The following is a 16,288-nucleotide window of genomic DNA, read 5'->3' on the forward strand; positions in this document are numbered from 1 at the left end:
TTTGGTTGTGATCTTATTTGACTAAGAAGCAAATCGTCAACAAAGGTGTTTCTAGAAAACAGAACAGTGTCTTAGGAATTAAAGAAAGGCTAAGTCCAAACAAATGCTCCCAAGGAGATCAAAGTCCTTACATGCCATCTTTGTATGTCACAGCTCAACACTGAAAGCCAAAGCCAAAGCCAAAAAAAAAAAAAAAAAAAAAAAAAAAAGGGTAGGCATAACTTATTTTAGGTCTTATCTCTTGTTGTTGCCAACTGTAATATTTTTTTCTACTTGAAATAGAACCTCTGTTAGTGATTATTATTGGATATTTTTATAACCTGTGTTGGCACTATACAAATTGTATTCTCTGAGTAAGTTTTTCTGCTTCACACCGTCCACACAGGTGGACATTTGTAATCAAGGAGTAGAGTGTGTGTGGTTGACAAATGGCTCTCTCTCAGGAGATTCGGAATCAGCATCATGCATTTTGTAACTTTTCATTCCTTTACATTCATAAGCTGAACACGAAGCACTGTGTTTGTAATTTATTCTTTTGACAGATGAGCCTGCCTCACGTGGTGTGGAGACCAAGGCTATTTGCATGGGTAACTGTACATCATTTTGAAGCAGGGAGGAGAGTGGTGGCTGGAAGATGAAATCCTCCTAGACTCTAAGGTGTCAACTGGGGAATTTGTTGGAGAGGCAGTTTCAAGGAGTTAGTGAGGAGTACCGTGCATTTTCCAGTGTGTGTATGTTCACGTGCACAGGTGTGTAGGTAGGTGGGTGCAAGTAGAAGCCCGAGTTCTCTTCTCATTGGCCAGAAAGTTCCCTGTCTTTCCTTTCCGAGTACTGAGATTATGAACATATGCCACCATACCAAGCATTGTAAAGATGGGTGCTGGAAGCTGAGCACAGGGCCTTCTGCTAACGCAGCAAGCACTTTACAGACTGAGCCACCTCCCCAGCCACATTACGTCTTTTTAACATAGATGATCTACTCTTGTAATAGAAAGCACATTGTTTCTGGAGAGAGCTGTGCAGGGCAGAGTGTATATTAAAATCTGAATGGAGCACTTGTCTCATCACCAAGAAGTACTTGGTGAGATTTTTAGGGACAGTCAAGGAACTACTTAGTTGTAAAAGACCTTTGTGTATGGACTGCAAAGATGAGGAGGCACAGTGAGTGAGCTCTTATTTATCCTTGCACAAAATTTTGTTTTAAACATAGTGTCTGAAATCAAAACTATCATAGCAAGAAAGGAAAGTGTTACTGAACAAAACCATAGATATCAGAGAGTAAATCTGCTGGAAAGGCCTTGGGAGTCTCTCTAGGTTAACCATTTTATTCTGGAGCTGGAGAAAATGAAGGCTCACACAAGAAAGTGATTTTCTAGACCAGAAGATGGCTCAATAGGTAAGATGCTTTCCCAAAGTTGAGGTCCTGAGTTCTAATCCCCAGAATCCAAGGATAAGACAGACATGGTAGAGTGTCTGCAACCCCAGGATCTTATGTTGAGATATTATGGAGACAGGGAGTCCAGGAAGACTCACAGTATACACACACACACACACACACACACACACACACACACACACATACACACACACACACACACACACACACACACACCCTTCTCATTTTTTTTCTCCTATAGAAAGGGACTGCAGTAAAACAAACATGGCTTCCTATTAACAAAGTTCAGATCCCAAATCTACTGGTGTCTTCATCTGAGTCTTACAACTTCCAGAACTGTGAAGTTTCTGTCAAGTGTATCCCATGATTCCTATCCATGTTTTGGAGGTGGGATTTCTTATTGAAACTAACGCTCTCCAATTCGGAGCAGCCTACCCCAGGATTCCCTGTCTGCCTTCTGAGCACTGGGGCTATCAGCAGCTACCATGCTTGTCCGGCTTTAATGTGGGTTCTGGTTGTCACACTGTGCAGTGAAGACTGAGCCATTGTTTCTGTGCACTGGGAAAGCTACTTAATGTCTCTGAGCCTTTCTTTCCTGCCTAGAAGATCAGAAAGATCACAGATATTTCTTAGGAATTGTTTTAAAAATCCATTTTTAAAAGGCCCAGCAAAGTCTCTAGTATGGTGCCTTGCACTTAATAGTTCTCCTAAAAGCACCACTTGTGTCTTAAGAGGTTTCCGTTTTTCCATCTGTGAGGATGCGTCCAGGGATAAGTGAGCGTGAGACCCTACAATAATGAGACATCCAAGTGTTCTGCTGGGGCTTCTTGACTTTATTCCTACTTAATGGATTCAAAGCAGACAGTACAGACTTCCTGGAGATCTTATTACCTCTGAACTTGGAGATGAAAACCTAGGCAGCCTGTGACAGGGTTGAGAACTAAAGGAAAACAAGCCCAGGGTGACTCTGGTCCCTGAATCCAGCCAAGCCCCAAACCTAATCATTTCTAGACTTTTCATTTCATGTGTCAATTATTTCCATTTTGTTTCTTGCAATCTGGGTCAGGGTTTTGGTCACATGCAACAAAAGAATTGTGACAGCTGCTGTGCTCCAGAGAGACATTCTCACATTCTTATAGCTTTATTGTCATTCTTTAATGTCAATTCCCAACCTGGAAGCCCTGTTTTCTTTCTTCCATGCATGGAGCCGCAGAGAGCCAGGCTTTTCCTAATTATCTGCCTCTTCTTAGATCTTAGGACAACTGTTTTTTTATAGCTCAAGGATGCTTTAACCTGAAGTGTCTGCTGGAGTTTTTTTTTTTTTTCTTTTTTCTTTCTTTCTTTCTTTTTTTTTTTTTTTTTTTTTTTTTGGCAGCTATCACTTTAGAGATGGTACCCTATAAACCACAACAGCATCTTTAGTGCTCTCTTTGGGTGCCAAAGACTTGATCAATAATGAATAACGATTATGTCTGCAGACCAACTCCAGCATCTGGCCTGGAGGTGCCAGTGTGAAGCCTGAGCCTCATGGGCAACATGAGCCAAACAGAAGCAGCATGGACTCAGCCACAGTGAGGATCATGGGAGTTTTTCCTTCTCTTCCCAGTGTCACCTTTATGTCATCACCGACTTGCTAATTAGCCTTCTTGAAACTTGCTAAAATTTGGGTTAAGACTGAAGGAAATAGCACCATGCTGTGGGGCCTCTGGTAAACAGGGCTATTACAATCATTACTATCACTACTCTTACTGCTTGTGACACCAGCTCTTTTTTCAAATTTTATTTACTTTACATCCTAAGGGAGCCCCTTCCCTTCTCCCCTCACAGTCCTCTCACTTCTCCTTCTTATCCCTTTCCTTCCCCCTTTCCTCCTAGAAAAGAGGAGCTCCCCCCACCCCCATATTAACTCTCCCAGCACATCAAGCCACATCAAGACTAATCATATCCTTATCTCCTGAGGTCAGACAAGGGAGTGCTGTCAAGGAGAAGTGATCCAAAAGCAGGCAATAAAGACCATGTCAGAAACAGCCCTGCCCCTCCACTTACCAGGTAACCCATATGAAGACCAAGCCACCCATCAGCCTCATATGTGCAGAGGGCCTAGGTCCAGACCATGAATGCTTCTTAGTTGATGCTCACAGTCTTTGAAAGGCCCCATGTGAATGGGTTAGTTGTCTCTGTGGGTATTCTTGTGGGGTTCCTGGCCCCTCAAGGTCCTTCCATCTTTCCCCCAACACTTCCACAGGACCCCAAGATTCCCTCACCATGCTTGGCTGCAAGCCCCAACATCTGTCTCCATCCACTGCTGGCAGTAGCCTCCCAGACTACAGTCAGGTTAGGTTTTTGTCTGCAAGCATAGCAGCACATCATTAATAGTGTCAGGGACTGGCTTTCTACTATGGGGTGGGTCTTAGGTTGGGCCAATTACTGGTTGGACATTTCCTTAATCTTTGTTCCCTCTTTATCCCTGCACTTTCTGTAGGCAGGGTAAGTTTTTCTATGGAAGCTTTTGTTGGTGGGTTGTTGTTCCCCTCCTTCCATTAGTATTTAATCTCTTATAAGTGGACATTAGACCTTTAGTACAGGATATCCATACTACAATCCACAGACCCAAAGAAGCTAAGGAACAAGGCTGGCTCAAGGAAGGGTGCTAGAATGTCACTGAAAAGGAGAAATAAAACAGACAGCAGAAGTGGATGAAGAGAAGGAACTAGGCAGAAGATGGAATAAGGAGGGAAAAAGAGTGGGGGTCAGATGTGGGGAAAACTGGGGTGGGAGGTGAGAGGGCTAGGAACAAGAAAGGAAACTAAGGGTGAACATCTCTTTATCAAGCTGGAGACCTTTGACAGTATAGGTTCCTGGAAGGACATGGGTGTGACTCAAGCTGAGATTCCTAATGGGGAGATATGAAGACTGAAATGACCACCTCCGAGCCAGGCAGGACATCAGGTTTTCTTAATGAAATCTAGATTCTTCTGATGGCCTCTGAGGAAGCAGGTAGGTCTGTGAGGAACCTTAGCCTGAATGTTGTGGTTTGAAGTGCTGGAGGAAGAGTCCCAAGATCTAATAGGTTTCTAAGGATGCCAGTTATTTAGAGTTCTCTCCAGAGAACCTCCTTACTTTCAGTGCCATACAATTGACTTGCAAAAGCTGAAAGGCTCTGTATACCAAACTGGCTTTGGGTATTGAAGCTGATGGCCTTACTCTGTGAAGATTGTTACAATTAAGATGGATTCACTTGTGTTAAACCAGAACAAAGTGAATGAATGAATGAGAAAGAAAGAGAAAAGGGAGAGGGGAAGAAGGGGGAGAAAGAGAGAGGAGACTGAAAGACAGAGATGCAGAGAGAGAGACAGAGACACGGAGATGGAGAAAGGGATGGAGAAGCACACACACATACATACAAAAAGAGTATCCCTGGAATAAAGCGCTCTGTCAGAATCACAGCTTGTACCAGGAACAATCATCCCATTGCATGCTATTTAAATTATTTAATTCATCTTGATTTAGCTTTGGTGGGTCAGATCTTAAAATTTAGTCATTTCTTTTAGAGTTTTCATTTTAAAGTATATACATTTGAGCCTCTGAATTTTTCATGTCTGTTGTAGTCTCCCTTTTAAAAATAATTTTATTAATATGAATCTTCTTTCTTTTGGTTAATTTTTCTAAAAGTTTGCCAACCTTGTTAATCCTTTTGAAATTCAACTGTTCACTTCATTCATCCTTTTCTCTCTTCTATGCCATTAAGTTCATCCTTGATTTTTAAAAAATTGTGTTTTTTTTAAAAAAGATTATAATATATTATACAATTTCCTTTCTCTAAACTTTCCCACATGCACTCTACACTCTCTTTCAAATAGTTGGCCTTTTTGTCATTAATTGTTGTTATAATATACGTGTGTATACATATATATTCATATACACATATGTAAATATATTCATACACATATATGTATACACATATATATGTGTGTATGTATTTATATATGAGCAAATACAGCCCGGCTAGTCTGTATAATATTACTAGTATGTATGCTTCCAGAGTGACCTTTCACAGTGGATAACTTATTGGTGTGTTCTTCCCTGGGGAAGACTATTTCTCCTACTTTTGGCATGCCTTAGTTGTCTGTAGTTCTTTGCATTGGATTGAAACCTCATGAGCTTTCCTCATATGCTTTGATACATATTGATGTCATCCTTGTACAGATCATGTTTAGACAGTCATGTTGGTGAGACTTTATGAGACTTTCTGACCATCCTAAGAGACACAATCACCCAGCAAACTCCCCATTCTTCTGCTTTTTGCAGTCTTTCTGTCTCTTCCACAATGCTCCTCATGCATTAGGTGCAGACATTGTATTGTAGATATATCAGCTGGGATTAGGCTCCACGACTCTGAATTTTGATTGGCCATGGTTTTCTATAATGATCTCTGTTTCTTGCAAAGAGAAGTTCCCTTGATAAGGGATGAAGACTCTGCTTACCTTGGGTATAAAGATAAATATTTAGAATGTAGTTAGGGATTATGTTGGTTTAGTGAAGTGAAGATTCTCTTCCAAGATTCATGACTTCAATTGCCCTAGGTTGGTTTCCAGGACCAGGTATGATTCTGATCTTGTTGAGCTAGTCTTAAGTCCAATTACAGGGGTGTTTTTTTACTGCTAAGGTAAGCATTCCACTATCACATGCTTAGGGTTATAATTCCATGCTGGCCATTGTTGTGATTCATAGCATCATAGCTGGGTAGGACTATTGATTACTTTCCTAATTTGGAAGCTTACATAGCACCTTCTGGTACTATAAAAGATAGTTCTCATGGATAAGCTCTTTACAGCAGTTCTAGCTCAGGAGTTTCCAGGCCCTGTGTCTGAAGTGCATGGTGTCTCCAGCAAGAGGGACTTACCTTCCATCTTTGGGTGCAGCCAAGAGCAATAGCAATTGATCATAATGTTTTGGGGAGTCTCTTGGACAACTCATGACCACAACACCAAAGAGATGTTCTCATGTCTGGGGTTGGGTTTTTTTGTTAGGTGGTCTTGGCTCTTAGAGGGAGTATTGTAAGACCAGGTGAGAAATATTAAGTTAAACCATATATGTATATACACAAACTTATGTGAAGCTATCTTTAGATAAAAATGATCCTCTTAGGACTGCCTTCATTGTGTATCATAGATTTTGGTATTCTGTGCTTTTATTTTCATTAAATTTTAAGAACTAAAAAAATTTCCTTTTGGTTTCAGAAATAACTAACACTAAATACCTTTGGAAAAAGCCATAAGAAAACTACTGTGGAAGATAGCAACAATATATACATACACATATATAAACAGAGTCTTAATAAACTTGCCCTATAAGATCACAATGACCCACTAGACACTACAGGCTAACAGATAAAGATCCCAATGTCAGGAACAGGTTACCTCTTTTGGAGTTGTTGACCAGTGAGATATGATTGGCTTTCAGGCAGTCTAGCCTATTGTCAACACTATTGGATACCCTTCATCTCTAATAGATAATAAGACCTATTGTAGAAGTCATCACATACTTAGTTATATGTAGAAATCAAGTTAGAACCAACTGGAAGCTTAATTCATACTGACTAGCCTCCATGGTGCTAGAAGATACTAGGTACTGTACCACAGGCAGAAGGTAATCATCAGTCATACCCAGCTGTGGAATAGTGTCCTGGTAAGGCATGCCTACTGATACAGTGGTGGAATAAATGTCACAGGAGTAACCAATCAAGTGTCAGCCACTGTGACTGACTGATGTAAATAGTATTTCACATGAATTTTTTTTTCTTTACTGGGCATTGAACACAGAACCTCAAGGATAGTAGTCAAATGGTTTGCTCCCGAACAAAATCATATTTACTTTGAAACAGCATCTCACTAAGTTGCTCAGGCTAACCTTGAAACTTGTACTTCTCCTGTCAGCTTTCCAAGTATCTGGGGTAACAGGCCCGGTGGCACTGGAAGAGGAAAGTTCTATATGCAATGAAAGGCACACATCTCTACAACTTGGAGTGTTCCAGTTGGAGTTCACGCACCAGCAAGAGATCTTGTTCTCTTCTCTTTGGAAGGCCAAGAACAGCCCAGGAAATTGTGTTCTCTACTCAGTCTTATGGGACACAGGAGGGTACACTGTGTGGAGACTGCCCACAGAGTCTGCTCTCCAGCACTGCCAGTGAGATCCTCGCTTGAGGTGCTCACGGAAGGACCTTGTGTCTAAAACATGAATGAAGCCTTGACAAACCAAGGTTCAGTTCTCTTATTAAGGACTCACATGCTAGTCTGTTTGTGTGGGATCTTCTGTGTAAAGGAGACTCAGAACCATTCAGATTTTTAGTGGTCAGGTACACACTCCTTAATATAAGTACTGTATGGGTAGAACCTGATGACCAAACACAGACAGGAGATCTAGCTGAGTGGTTACGGGGAGAATGATGAGCAGAGAGCATGAGGAGTCTGGGGGTTGTTTGCTCCAAAGCAAGCTTTGCAATAGCTGCTAGATTTAGGGATTTGGGACTTTGGATTTCAGAGTGTCAGGAAGACATTTCCCCAGAAAATCTGGGTGTGGGAGGGCTGGACAACCTGGGATCTCTAATATGCATCATGTGTTTCCTGGAAGCTTGACTTACTTTCTGCTTTTGTCTTATGGAAGTTCCAGTGTGGCCTTTGGTTGGGTGATAAAGATTATCTGGTAATGCTTGCTTCCTGCTGATAGACTGGCCACAGCCTCCTCTGCATCATGATGGAGATGTGCCAGCCACCGTGGTGTCCCTACTGGTCTGGGGGAGTATTGCTGAAAACTGTGGCTTCTCTGGCAAGGGCTGTGCTATGTCCCCTCCACCCACCAGATGGTATCTAGTTTCTTCACATAATAATTGTACCTCAGGAAGCACAATTCCTGGGAATGAGGGGGACAGTACCACACAGCCAAGGAAAGCTGAGGTGAGAGAAACAAAACATGAATACACGGAGCTTTGTGGGGCTGTTTGTTTTGCTGCTTCTTAACTCTGCCTTCTGACTTTGAAATAGCAGCTTTCTATTATGTCTTCTTAATACAAAGGGGTTGTCACTGGTCAGACTTCACCTAGATTGCTGTCAGTTATGATGAGATGTCACGCGTTACTCTAATTCTTATAACTGTGCTGTTCTAGTGCTAAACCAGGACTGTTAATAAGGATCAACATACTCAGTAACAATACAATTGATCCAGAATTGAAAGGTCTTACTTCATGAGCTAAGTAACCATTGTTATGGTTACAACTATGCCAAGTGTTCCTTACCTTCTGCTGATGACATTCTCAAGTGAAGGGGGTGTGTTTTTATGTATTTTTCATACATAAAGTCTGGATTTTATCTATTAAGTACGTTAAGTATATGTTCTATTATAAGGGTTGACTAAAAAAAAGGAACATTGGAGTCATGTACAATCCTCTGAAAAACACCATTTTTTTTCATTAGGGGGATCCAGATTATAGAGGCTTCTGAAGAACTGAAAGGCAGGCACTTGAGATGAGCGTGTCACACTTGGTCATCAACATAATGAAAGCAAAAGCAAAGAAGGGTCTCACGCCACCCTGTTGCTTTATCCAGTGCATGCCATTTACAAACCATGACTCAACTTTTGCTAATGGAGCCTATGGGGGCTTTGGGCTACTTCACAATTCAGGTGAAGCCTTTCCATGCACTTATCTCTACCTATCCACCCACTCCTTCCTACCTTGTTGATTGTCAGTCATCTTTCTTTTCTGCACAGTCTAGATATGTCTTGTATCTGTATATGTACATATTCATAAAAGAAAAAAATGGTTGGCTTAAATAACTTCGATCACTCTAAACATTCTCTTGTACCTCTGTCTCTGATGCCAGGAGATACTGTATGAATTAATCACATCCTGGAGTGATTCACTCTTAAAGAACCATAGATAGCAAAGACATCCTTGATCTCCAAGAATTGGTGATGTGAGCAATTGAGACTCAAAGTAAAAAAGAAAAGTTCTTTCCGAAAGAAGGAGATCCTCAATAATGTGTCTATTTCTCTCTGGTTAGCTCTAAGCAAAAAATTGAGAAGAGCAAACCAGCTATTAGGCTATTCTCTGCTTTGATAAACATGACTATTCCATCCAATGACACAGGCAATACAAAATGTCCTCATCATTGATGCTACATATTTATTTTTCTGCATGGATGGGAGCACACTTCTTTGAGAAAACCCAGAGAGTACTTAATACACAAATTAACATGGTATGCAATTTATAGGACAATCCACAAGTAAGCTTCTGCCTACTGTTCTACTCTGGAAATTAACTTTCCATTTCCCAAACTTTGCACAAGCAAAGTATATTCATATCACTGTTAACTTTGAGAAACCATTTCTTTTAGACTTTGAGCTGAATTAAACTATGTAGAGAAAGGGGGGTGTGTCAAGTTTTAAAGGAAGATGGCAGCCAATTTTTTTTGTTATTTATTTTTTATTTTTTTTCCAAGAACAGTTAACATTTGCCAGGCACCTGTTGGCCTCAGTCACTTGCATCTAAAGAGCAAAGCTAATTTACCCACAGCCCACGTTCTCTGAAATGGTTAGCCTTATTTCTTAGCTCTGTTAATCACTAGTCTAACGTTAGCTTCAAGTTCAGTTTTAATCATCTAGCCCGTAATTGTCTACTGCTCCCTGCCACATAAACAAAGAACGTTTGAGAGGGAATAAGGTGAGCAGTTTACATCTTCTATGGATACTTCAAGTAATTGGCCCCAAAGTGAAACTATCGAGCTGACCATGGTTTAGCATGTTCTGAGGGCATAAACCATGGAAGGGACTGACCTGTAGAAAGAGTTGGCACCCAAGAATGTGTGAACATGTGAACATCCTACTTTACCTCAGCCTAATATCCTGAGCCCCTAGATGATGACAAGACACGTTACAGAAGGAACAAAGTGAGGCACACTGATACCGAAAAACAAAAGGCTCATACAAGATGGACAGCGGATGAGATTGCTTCTATCCAAATAAAATCCCACACAGGTCAGCTTTATACGTACACTGACATACACACACCCACACACACACACAGACACACAAGCAAGAATGTGTATTTTGTAAGATTGGTCCATGGAAATAGACATTCTTAGCAAATGTGGATGACAGATCAATTGGAATTTATTTTCTTTTAACACTGTATCATCATAAAGAAAACTGGTATAAATGAAAAAGTCTATTTCAAATATCTACATCTAAAATTTTAGGCAGTGAAAAAGCACTTTGTTGACAAGGAGTGTGGATGACGTGTTAGCTGGGAGAAACTGCTGGATGCCTTGTTTAGTTGCCACAAACAAATCACATATCAGAACGAACAATACTGCTAAATATTCCTTTTTTTCCTGTTTTTTTTTTCTTTTTTGTTAAAACATACTGGGGGAAAGAAAAGAAAAGAAAACTGGAAATCCATACATCTTTCAAAAGTTTGAAATTGAAGCAATATTTAGAACCATTGATGAGGAAACACGGTGGCATTGGTGTAATATACACAATGCACTCTTCGTCTTTAATCTGTAATGTACATCAAATACTTTACAACAATGCATTAACAAAAGGCAAGAGACGTCTTGCTGTACAGAGGAACCCCAATGCAACTTGAAGCCTAGAGCCACACGGATGAAGAGAGTAAACAAAGCGTGAGAAGCCGTCCCCCATAGTGTGTAAACTATTCTGTCTTGTGCTTAGCGATAACCTCCACGCCACCACCCTGACTGTCTCCTCTCTCCTTCCTTCAGCCACACGGACTATAAAGCACTTTAAAAACTCTATAGTTCAAACTAGAAAGGTGTTGAATACGGTTACATTTAGGATTGCGTTTAGCTTCCTATTGATTTCCCAGTTAACTCTCGATTCATTTAGCTTTCTAAAATAGCTCTGAGTATTTCTTTCTGGTTATCACAGCCTTCCTATGGAACAGGCTTTAACAAACTAAATTTGCAGGGAACAAAAGAAAAAAAGAAAAGAAAAGAAACAGAATGTCCTGTGGTATGCATGCACATGCACTGTTCCCGGGAGTGCCTCGTGTCCTGGCTCCTCACACCCAGGAGTCAGGTGAGGCCGGGTAGTGGCTCGTTTCATAGTTCAGTTCACTGTAAGGACGGGCAGCAGAGTAGAAGTCGACATAGTTGCCGGTGGACTTGAGGCCCAGGTGCATGGTGTACTCGCTGGCTGGAGGGCGGTGATGGACCTGGTCCTCAAAGAAGGACTCATCGTAGTTCCGTGTGGAATTCTGAAACGGCTGGTAGGTCTCGTAGTCTTTCCTGCTGGGCTCCTGGGGGACAGGCTGTGCGGAAACCTGGCAGAGAGGAAGTGCCGCTCTGGGTTAGTCGGTTCCCTGGCTCGCCCTCTCTCCCCGTGCCACTCTACCACCCTGCATAAAAAGGGCTGGGGCCTGCCCCAGGCAGGTTCTCTGCACACAGTACCAGCGGCTTGCTCTTTCCATGTAACTTGACTTTTTATTTTCCATTTCATGTCTTTGGGGTACAGATTGGTGATTTGATGTTGGCATTCACTGTGTTGAGTAGCATTTCAACCTCCTCAACCACATATTTTCTTATTCTGGGAATCTTCAAATTCCCCTCATAATTCTTTATAAAATACACAAAACTCACCGTGAAGGTCACCTTGTGGGACTGTGGATTTGAGTGTTTATTCCCCCTGTCTCATGGGGGCTGATGGGTCCTTATCTGGCATCCTTTTCTTTCCTCCTCTTCCTCTCTACTCTTCCTATCTCTGATGACCACTAGTCTATTTGCTTTTTCCATGAAAGCAACTTAGGTTTTAGCAGCCATGCATAAGAACAAGTACATTTGGTCTTTCTGATGTCCTAGTCAGGTAAGAGAGGGCTGGGGGAGAGTCAGTAACTGGTCCAGGGGACTGGGGCGATGCATCAATGAATAAAGTACTTGCTATGGAATTGAAGACTAAGGTTGGGTTCTCAGAGCCCACTTAAAGTTGGTAGGTGTGGTGGCAGGCTATAGCCCCTGCACTGGGAAGGCAGAGACAGGGGATTCCTGGGGCAAGCTGGCTAGATAGGATTCGTGGTTTTTGGTTTTTGTACTCATTAAGGAAATTGCCCACTCCTAGATCCTGCAAATGTCCACAGTGATTTCTGTCTCTATGAGTTTGCCTAAGTTTGGAGCCTCATGTGAGTGGAACCACATAGTATTTATGCTTCTGAGTCTGGCTCTTCTATCTCAGTATGTTTTCATCACTTCTACATGTATTTTTTTATAATTATTTTAAGAACACATAATATTACTTTGAACGTACATATCATAATCTTACTTTGAATGGACATACCACATTTTGTTTATCCATCTGCTTTTGATTGATAATTGGATGCGCCTCTGTCTATCTGAGTCCCCTGTTTTGTCTTTTTGGATCAGAAAGTAACTCTATGTTTAGCCCTTTGAGGAACCCCCAACTGTTTGCCATAGCAGCTCTGCCATCTTGTTAGGTGAGCTATGAGTAAATTCCATGGAATAAAGATGCTCATTTTTATTTTTTCTACATTTTTGACATCACACTCAGATGCTGCAATATCAAATAAGCTGGAAATGTACAAGGTGTAATGGCCACATATTTCCTGCTTATAACACATTGCTGTGATTGTGTAAGGAACTGCAGCTTCCCTGTGGTTGGTTCACTCCATCACACCTGCCCGAGTGACAGGACTTCAGACAGACACACACTCACATATTTTACTCTCTAGAACCCAACTGTTTCCTAAGACTTGGTGCAATTGAAAACTGATTTAATTAAGGAATGCTGCAGGAACAGTGACTTTCATCTATAATATTACATACAAGGAAGGCTGGGGTGGAAGGATGCAAAGTTTGAGGCCTTGGGAGGTTCAAGGCCAGCCTTGGCAACTTAGCAATACACTGCCTCAAAGTTAAAGTTTAAAAAGGCTAAGGTGCATCTCGCTGGAGGAGTGTCTGCCTGTCAGGCACGAGGCCTTGAGTTCGATCCCTACTTCTTCAGGTGGAATCTGAAGCTATGTGCTAGAAGAGGTACCTGCAGTACTCTCTGGTGTCTCAGTCCAAGTCAATACTGCCTGTATGTAGCCTCTGTTTGATGTAGGGTCTAGAAACATTCAAGGGTCCCAAGAGCCCTGTTAGAAGTCAAGAATTGGTTCCTTCTCTTTGACTCTAGAGAGTGTAAGATAAGGAACATTCCTGGACTGATAATATATTAGCCGCACCCCCACATACACCCACCCTCACATACACCCTAATCTCTTTCTGTTTTGACTGACTGTAGGATTCCTTTTCAGGTACCCGACCCTTCACTCTGAGCAGATGTTTTCAAGGTGTGGGATGGGAGGGACCCCATAGCCAGTGTCCACAGAGATGTACAAAGCTCTGTAGTTTGTAATAGCCACGATGTCTGGCATGGATTACAAAACACTCTGGGAAAGATACAGTTTGATTACTTTTCAGCAGATTCAGTAATTCCTATTAATTTTACTAAGGTTCAGCGTGGTAGGCTCCTTTAGAAATGGGCTTAGTTAATAGGTAGTGATTTGTAATTAGCGGGGTGTGTGTAAATGAATACCTCTAATGGCCTGCATATAATTCTTCTCTCAACTAAGCGAAACTCCTTCTTTTATATGTAATTGATTTATACCAGCAATCGATCAGTTCTGCAAAGAAGTGGTGAACTTCATCACAGTGGCCTCCCAGGATTCCCCCCCCCCAACGCCGCCCACTAGTAGTGGTAAATGCATGAGATTGCAGTCTGCCTGTGAACGTCTGGATGCTCATAGAGCATTAACCTCTGCTATCCCGAAATGCTGGGGCTGAGAGGAGTTCTGGAAGCAGCCTGCAACATCCGGGTCTAGCAGGCTGCATGCATGGGAGGGTACCCTTCCCATTCCAGAAATAGCTGCACACTCTGCAAGACTGTGCTGCTGTCCAAGCCTGCAGCTCTCAAAGGCCCAGTCAAAAGGCTTGGAAACTTGTACAGGGCACTTGCCAGAACTCACTGTCTATCTTTCAGTCGGCACCACCTTCAGTATTGAAAAAATTGTTCCTTTCTTATTCCTCAAAGTGTCACAGAAGTATATATATGCTCATGCTACATTGACCTGTATCTGTATCTTCCATCTGTTTACTTAGTCATCTGTCTGTCCTGCTGATTCATACTTTGTAGGTGAGGAAACTTAACTCTGGGCAGTTAATCAGCCTTCCTAAGGTATCATGGTAAGTGGAACTGTGGAGCTAGGACTTGAGCAGTCCCCCTTTCTTCCCTGTGTTAGCTTAGTCCTGGTAGAGCCACTATGGTCAAACCTTGGAGGGCAGACTCCACTGTGCTCTGTGATAAGAAAAGATGTCTTCTTGAGGAGATGGAAGATGTATGGTTCCTCTGTGCTGGTCTTAGCAGCCAGGGGGTGAAGTGCTAGAGTCAGAAATGTCCTAAGGAGCTCCGACCCATATTCTATTACTCATTATTATGATGGGATACTTGAGGCTGGGTAGCTTTATAAAGGAAAGAGGACGATTTATCTCACACGTCTGGCCTGCCTTAATGATGACTTCAGAGTAGACGGCAGGGAGCTGTCTATAGTGCATGCATACATACACTCAGGAGACCATCTGGAGATGGGAGTCCCCCAGGAGTGGGGTGGGCTCCGTAGAAAGCTAACTCTCAGCCTCATAGGAACTACTATAGTCATTTTCAGGGTCAATGTTGCCAGTGACCTTCCCTCAGACTCCACTAATTAAAGGTCTTACATCCAAAACACTGACACACTGAAGGTCATAGGTCCCACATCCAAACCAGGACAGCACCACAGTGTGAAACCTACTATCTACTGCCAGGCAGGAAGAGACTATGAAGCCACAGGTTGTTCTGAAGCCTGCCACTGCACCATGCATATGCGCATGTGTTTTGATGGATGTGAGATATAGGTTGATTTACTCCTTGAAAGCCCAATTTAGAATTTTAGGCCACACAAGTCATTAGGAACAAGAATACAAACATGCTGCTTGCACGTCACCTGGTTGTGTTTGATGTCTTCAGCGGGCGCACCATATGAATTCCTATACAAAGTTGAAACTCCAGTGTTTTGAGCTACAAGCAAAAGGAAAACAAAATTATTAGCAATAAAGGCCAGGTTCTGAGTGTGGAATGATGGGTACTGAGGTAGGTTCTTGGCCTGATATGGCTTGGTTTGTCATGGACCATTCCAAGTGGAAGGACCTCTTTGTCTCCAAATCCCCTTTTACATATTCAGAAAGAAGAGAAACCCCGCTGTGAACTCCCATAACCTGCCATCTTATTCTAATAACGTTTGCATTGTGGACAGGGTCAGGGTGGGTGCGGCAAACAGATGGTCATCTTGCAAGTTTTATTGCCTTGTTTCCTGGTAAATACCCAAGGATAATAAAAGCATGTCACCTGAGCTGGAACATGCACAAGCCTGAATCAGCAGCTCAGCTTTCAGCTGGAGAATGACAAGAATGCAGTTTCTAATTTGAGTGCACACACATGCTTGATCATCGTTCAGACAGTCCATTCTCCAAGGCCGGAAGGCCATGTAGATGGCACCATCTCAACGTCCCTTACTCATCTGGTCATGGGGGTGAATGGGAAGCTTCAGAATTCTGTTCTGTACAGAGTTGGATGTCCATGCTCCATCTTTTCATATGCCTGGCTTCTAGGTGAGAAGAGGAAAGGTATTCTGTTTCTAGAGGAGGTCCCCCTTTTCTCAGTTGGTACCTTGCAGGTACATGCCACAGGCCCAGATGAGGGGCACAATTCCTCTCACATATACTGAGACATCATGGTTTAAGAAAGATCTGTAAATGATATTTGTCCAAGGTCAATAGGACACACACACAC

At 42.2% G+C, this 16,288-nt stretch overlaps 1 protein-coding gene across 4 annotated transcripts in view; it reads right to left on the reverse strand.

Moving 5' to 3' along the window:
- Positions 1 to 10,543: 10,543 nt before the first annotated feature.
- The window catches only part of Ctnnd2 (catenin delta 2), an 896,229-nt gene continuing 890,484 nt past the window's right edge, over positions 10,544 to 16,288 (reverse strand). For all 4 annotated transcript variants that reach the window (XM_060380401.1, XM_060380399.1, XM_060380400.1 and 1 more), the window contains 2 exons: positions 15,444 to 15,517; positions 10,544 to 11,735 (listed from right to left, as the gene is read on the reverse strand). In XM_060380401.1, coding sequence (XP_060236384.1) covers positions 11,475 to 11,735; positions 15,444 to 15,517 — 335 coding nt within the window. In that variant the 3' untranslated portion in view covers positions 10,544 to 11,474. The remainder of the gene's footprint in view (positions 11,736 to 15,443; positions 15,518 to 16,288) is intronic.

This window comes from Meriones unguiculatus, chromosome 3 (genome assembly GCF_030254825.1).
Source record: "Meriones unguiculatus strain TT.TT164.6M chromosome 3, Bangor_MerUng_6.1, whole genome shotgun sequence".
Taxonomy (NCBI): Eukaryota; Metazoa; Chordata; class Mammalia; order Rodentia; family Muridae; genus Meriones; species Meriones unguiculatus.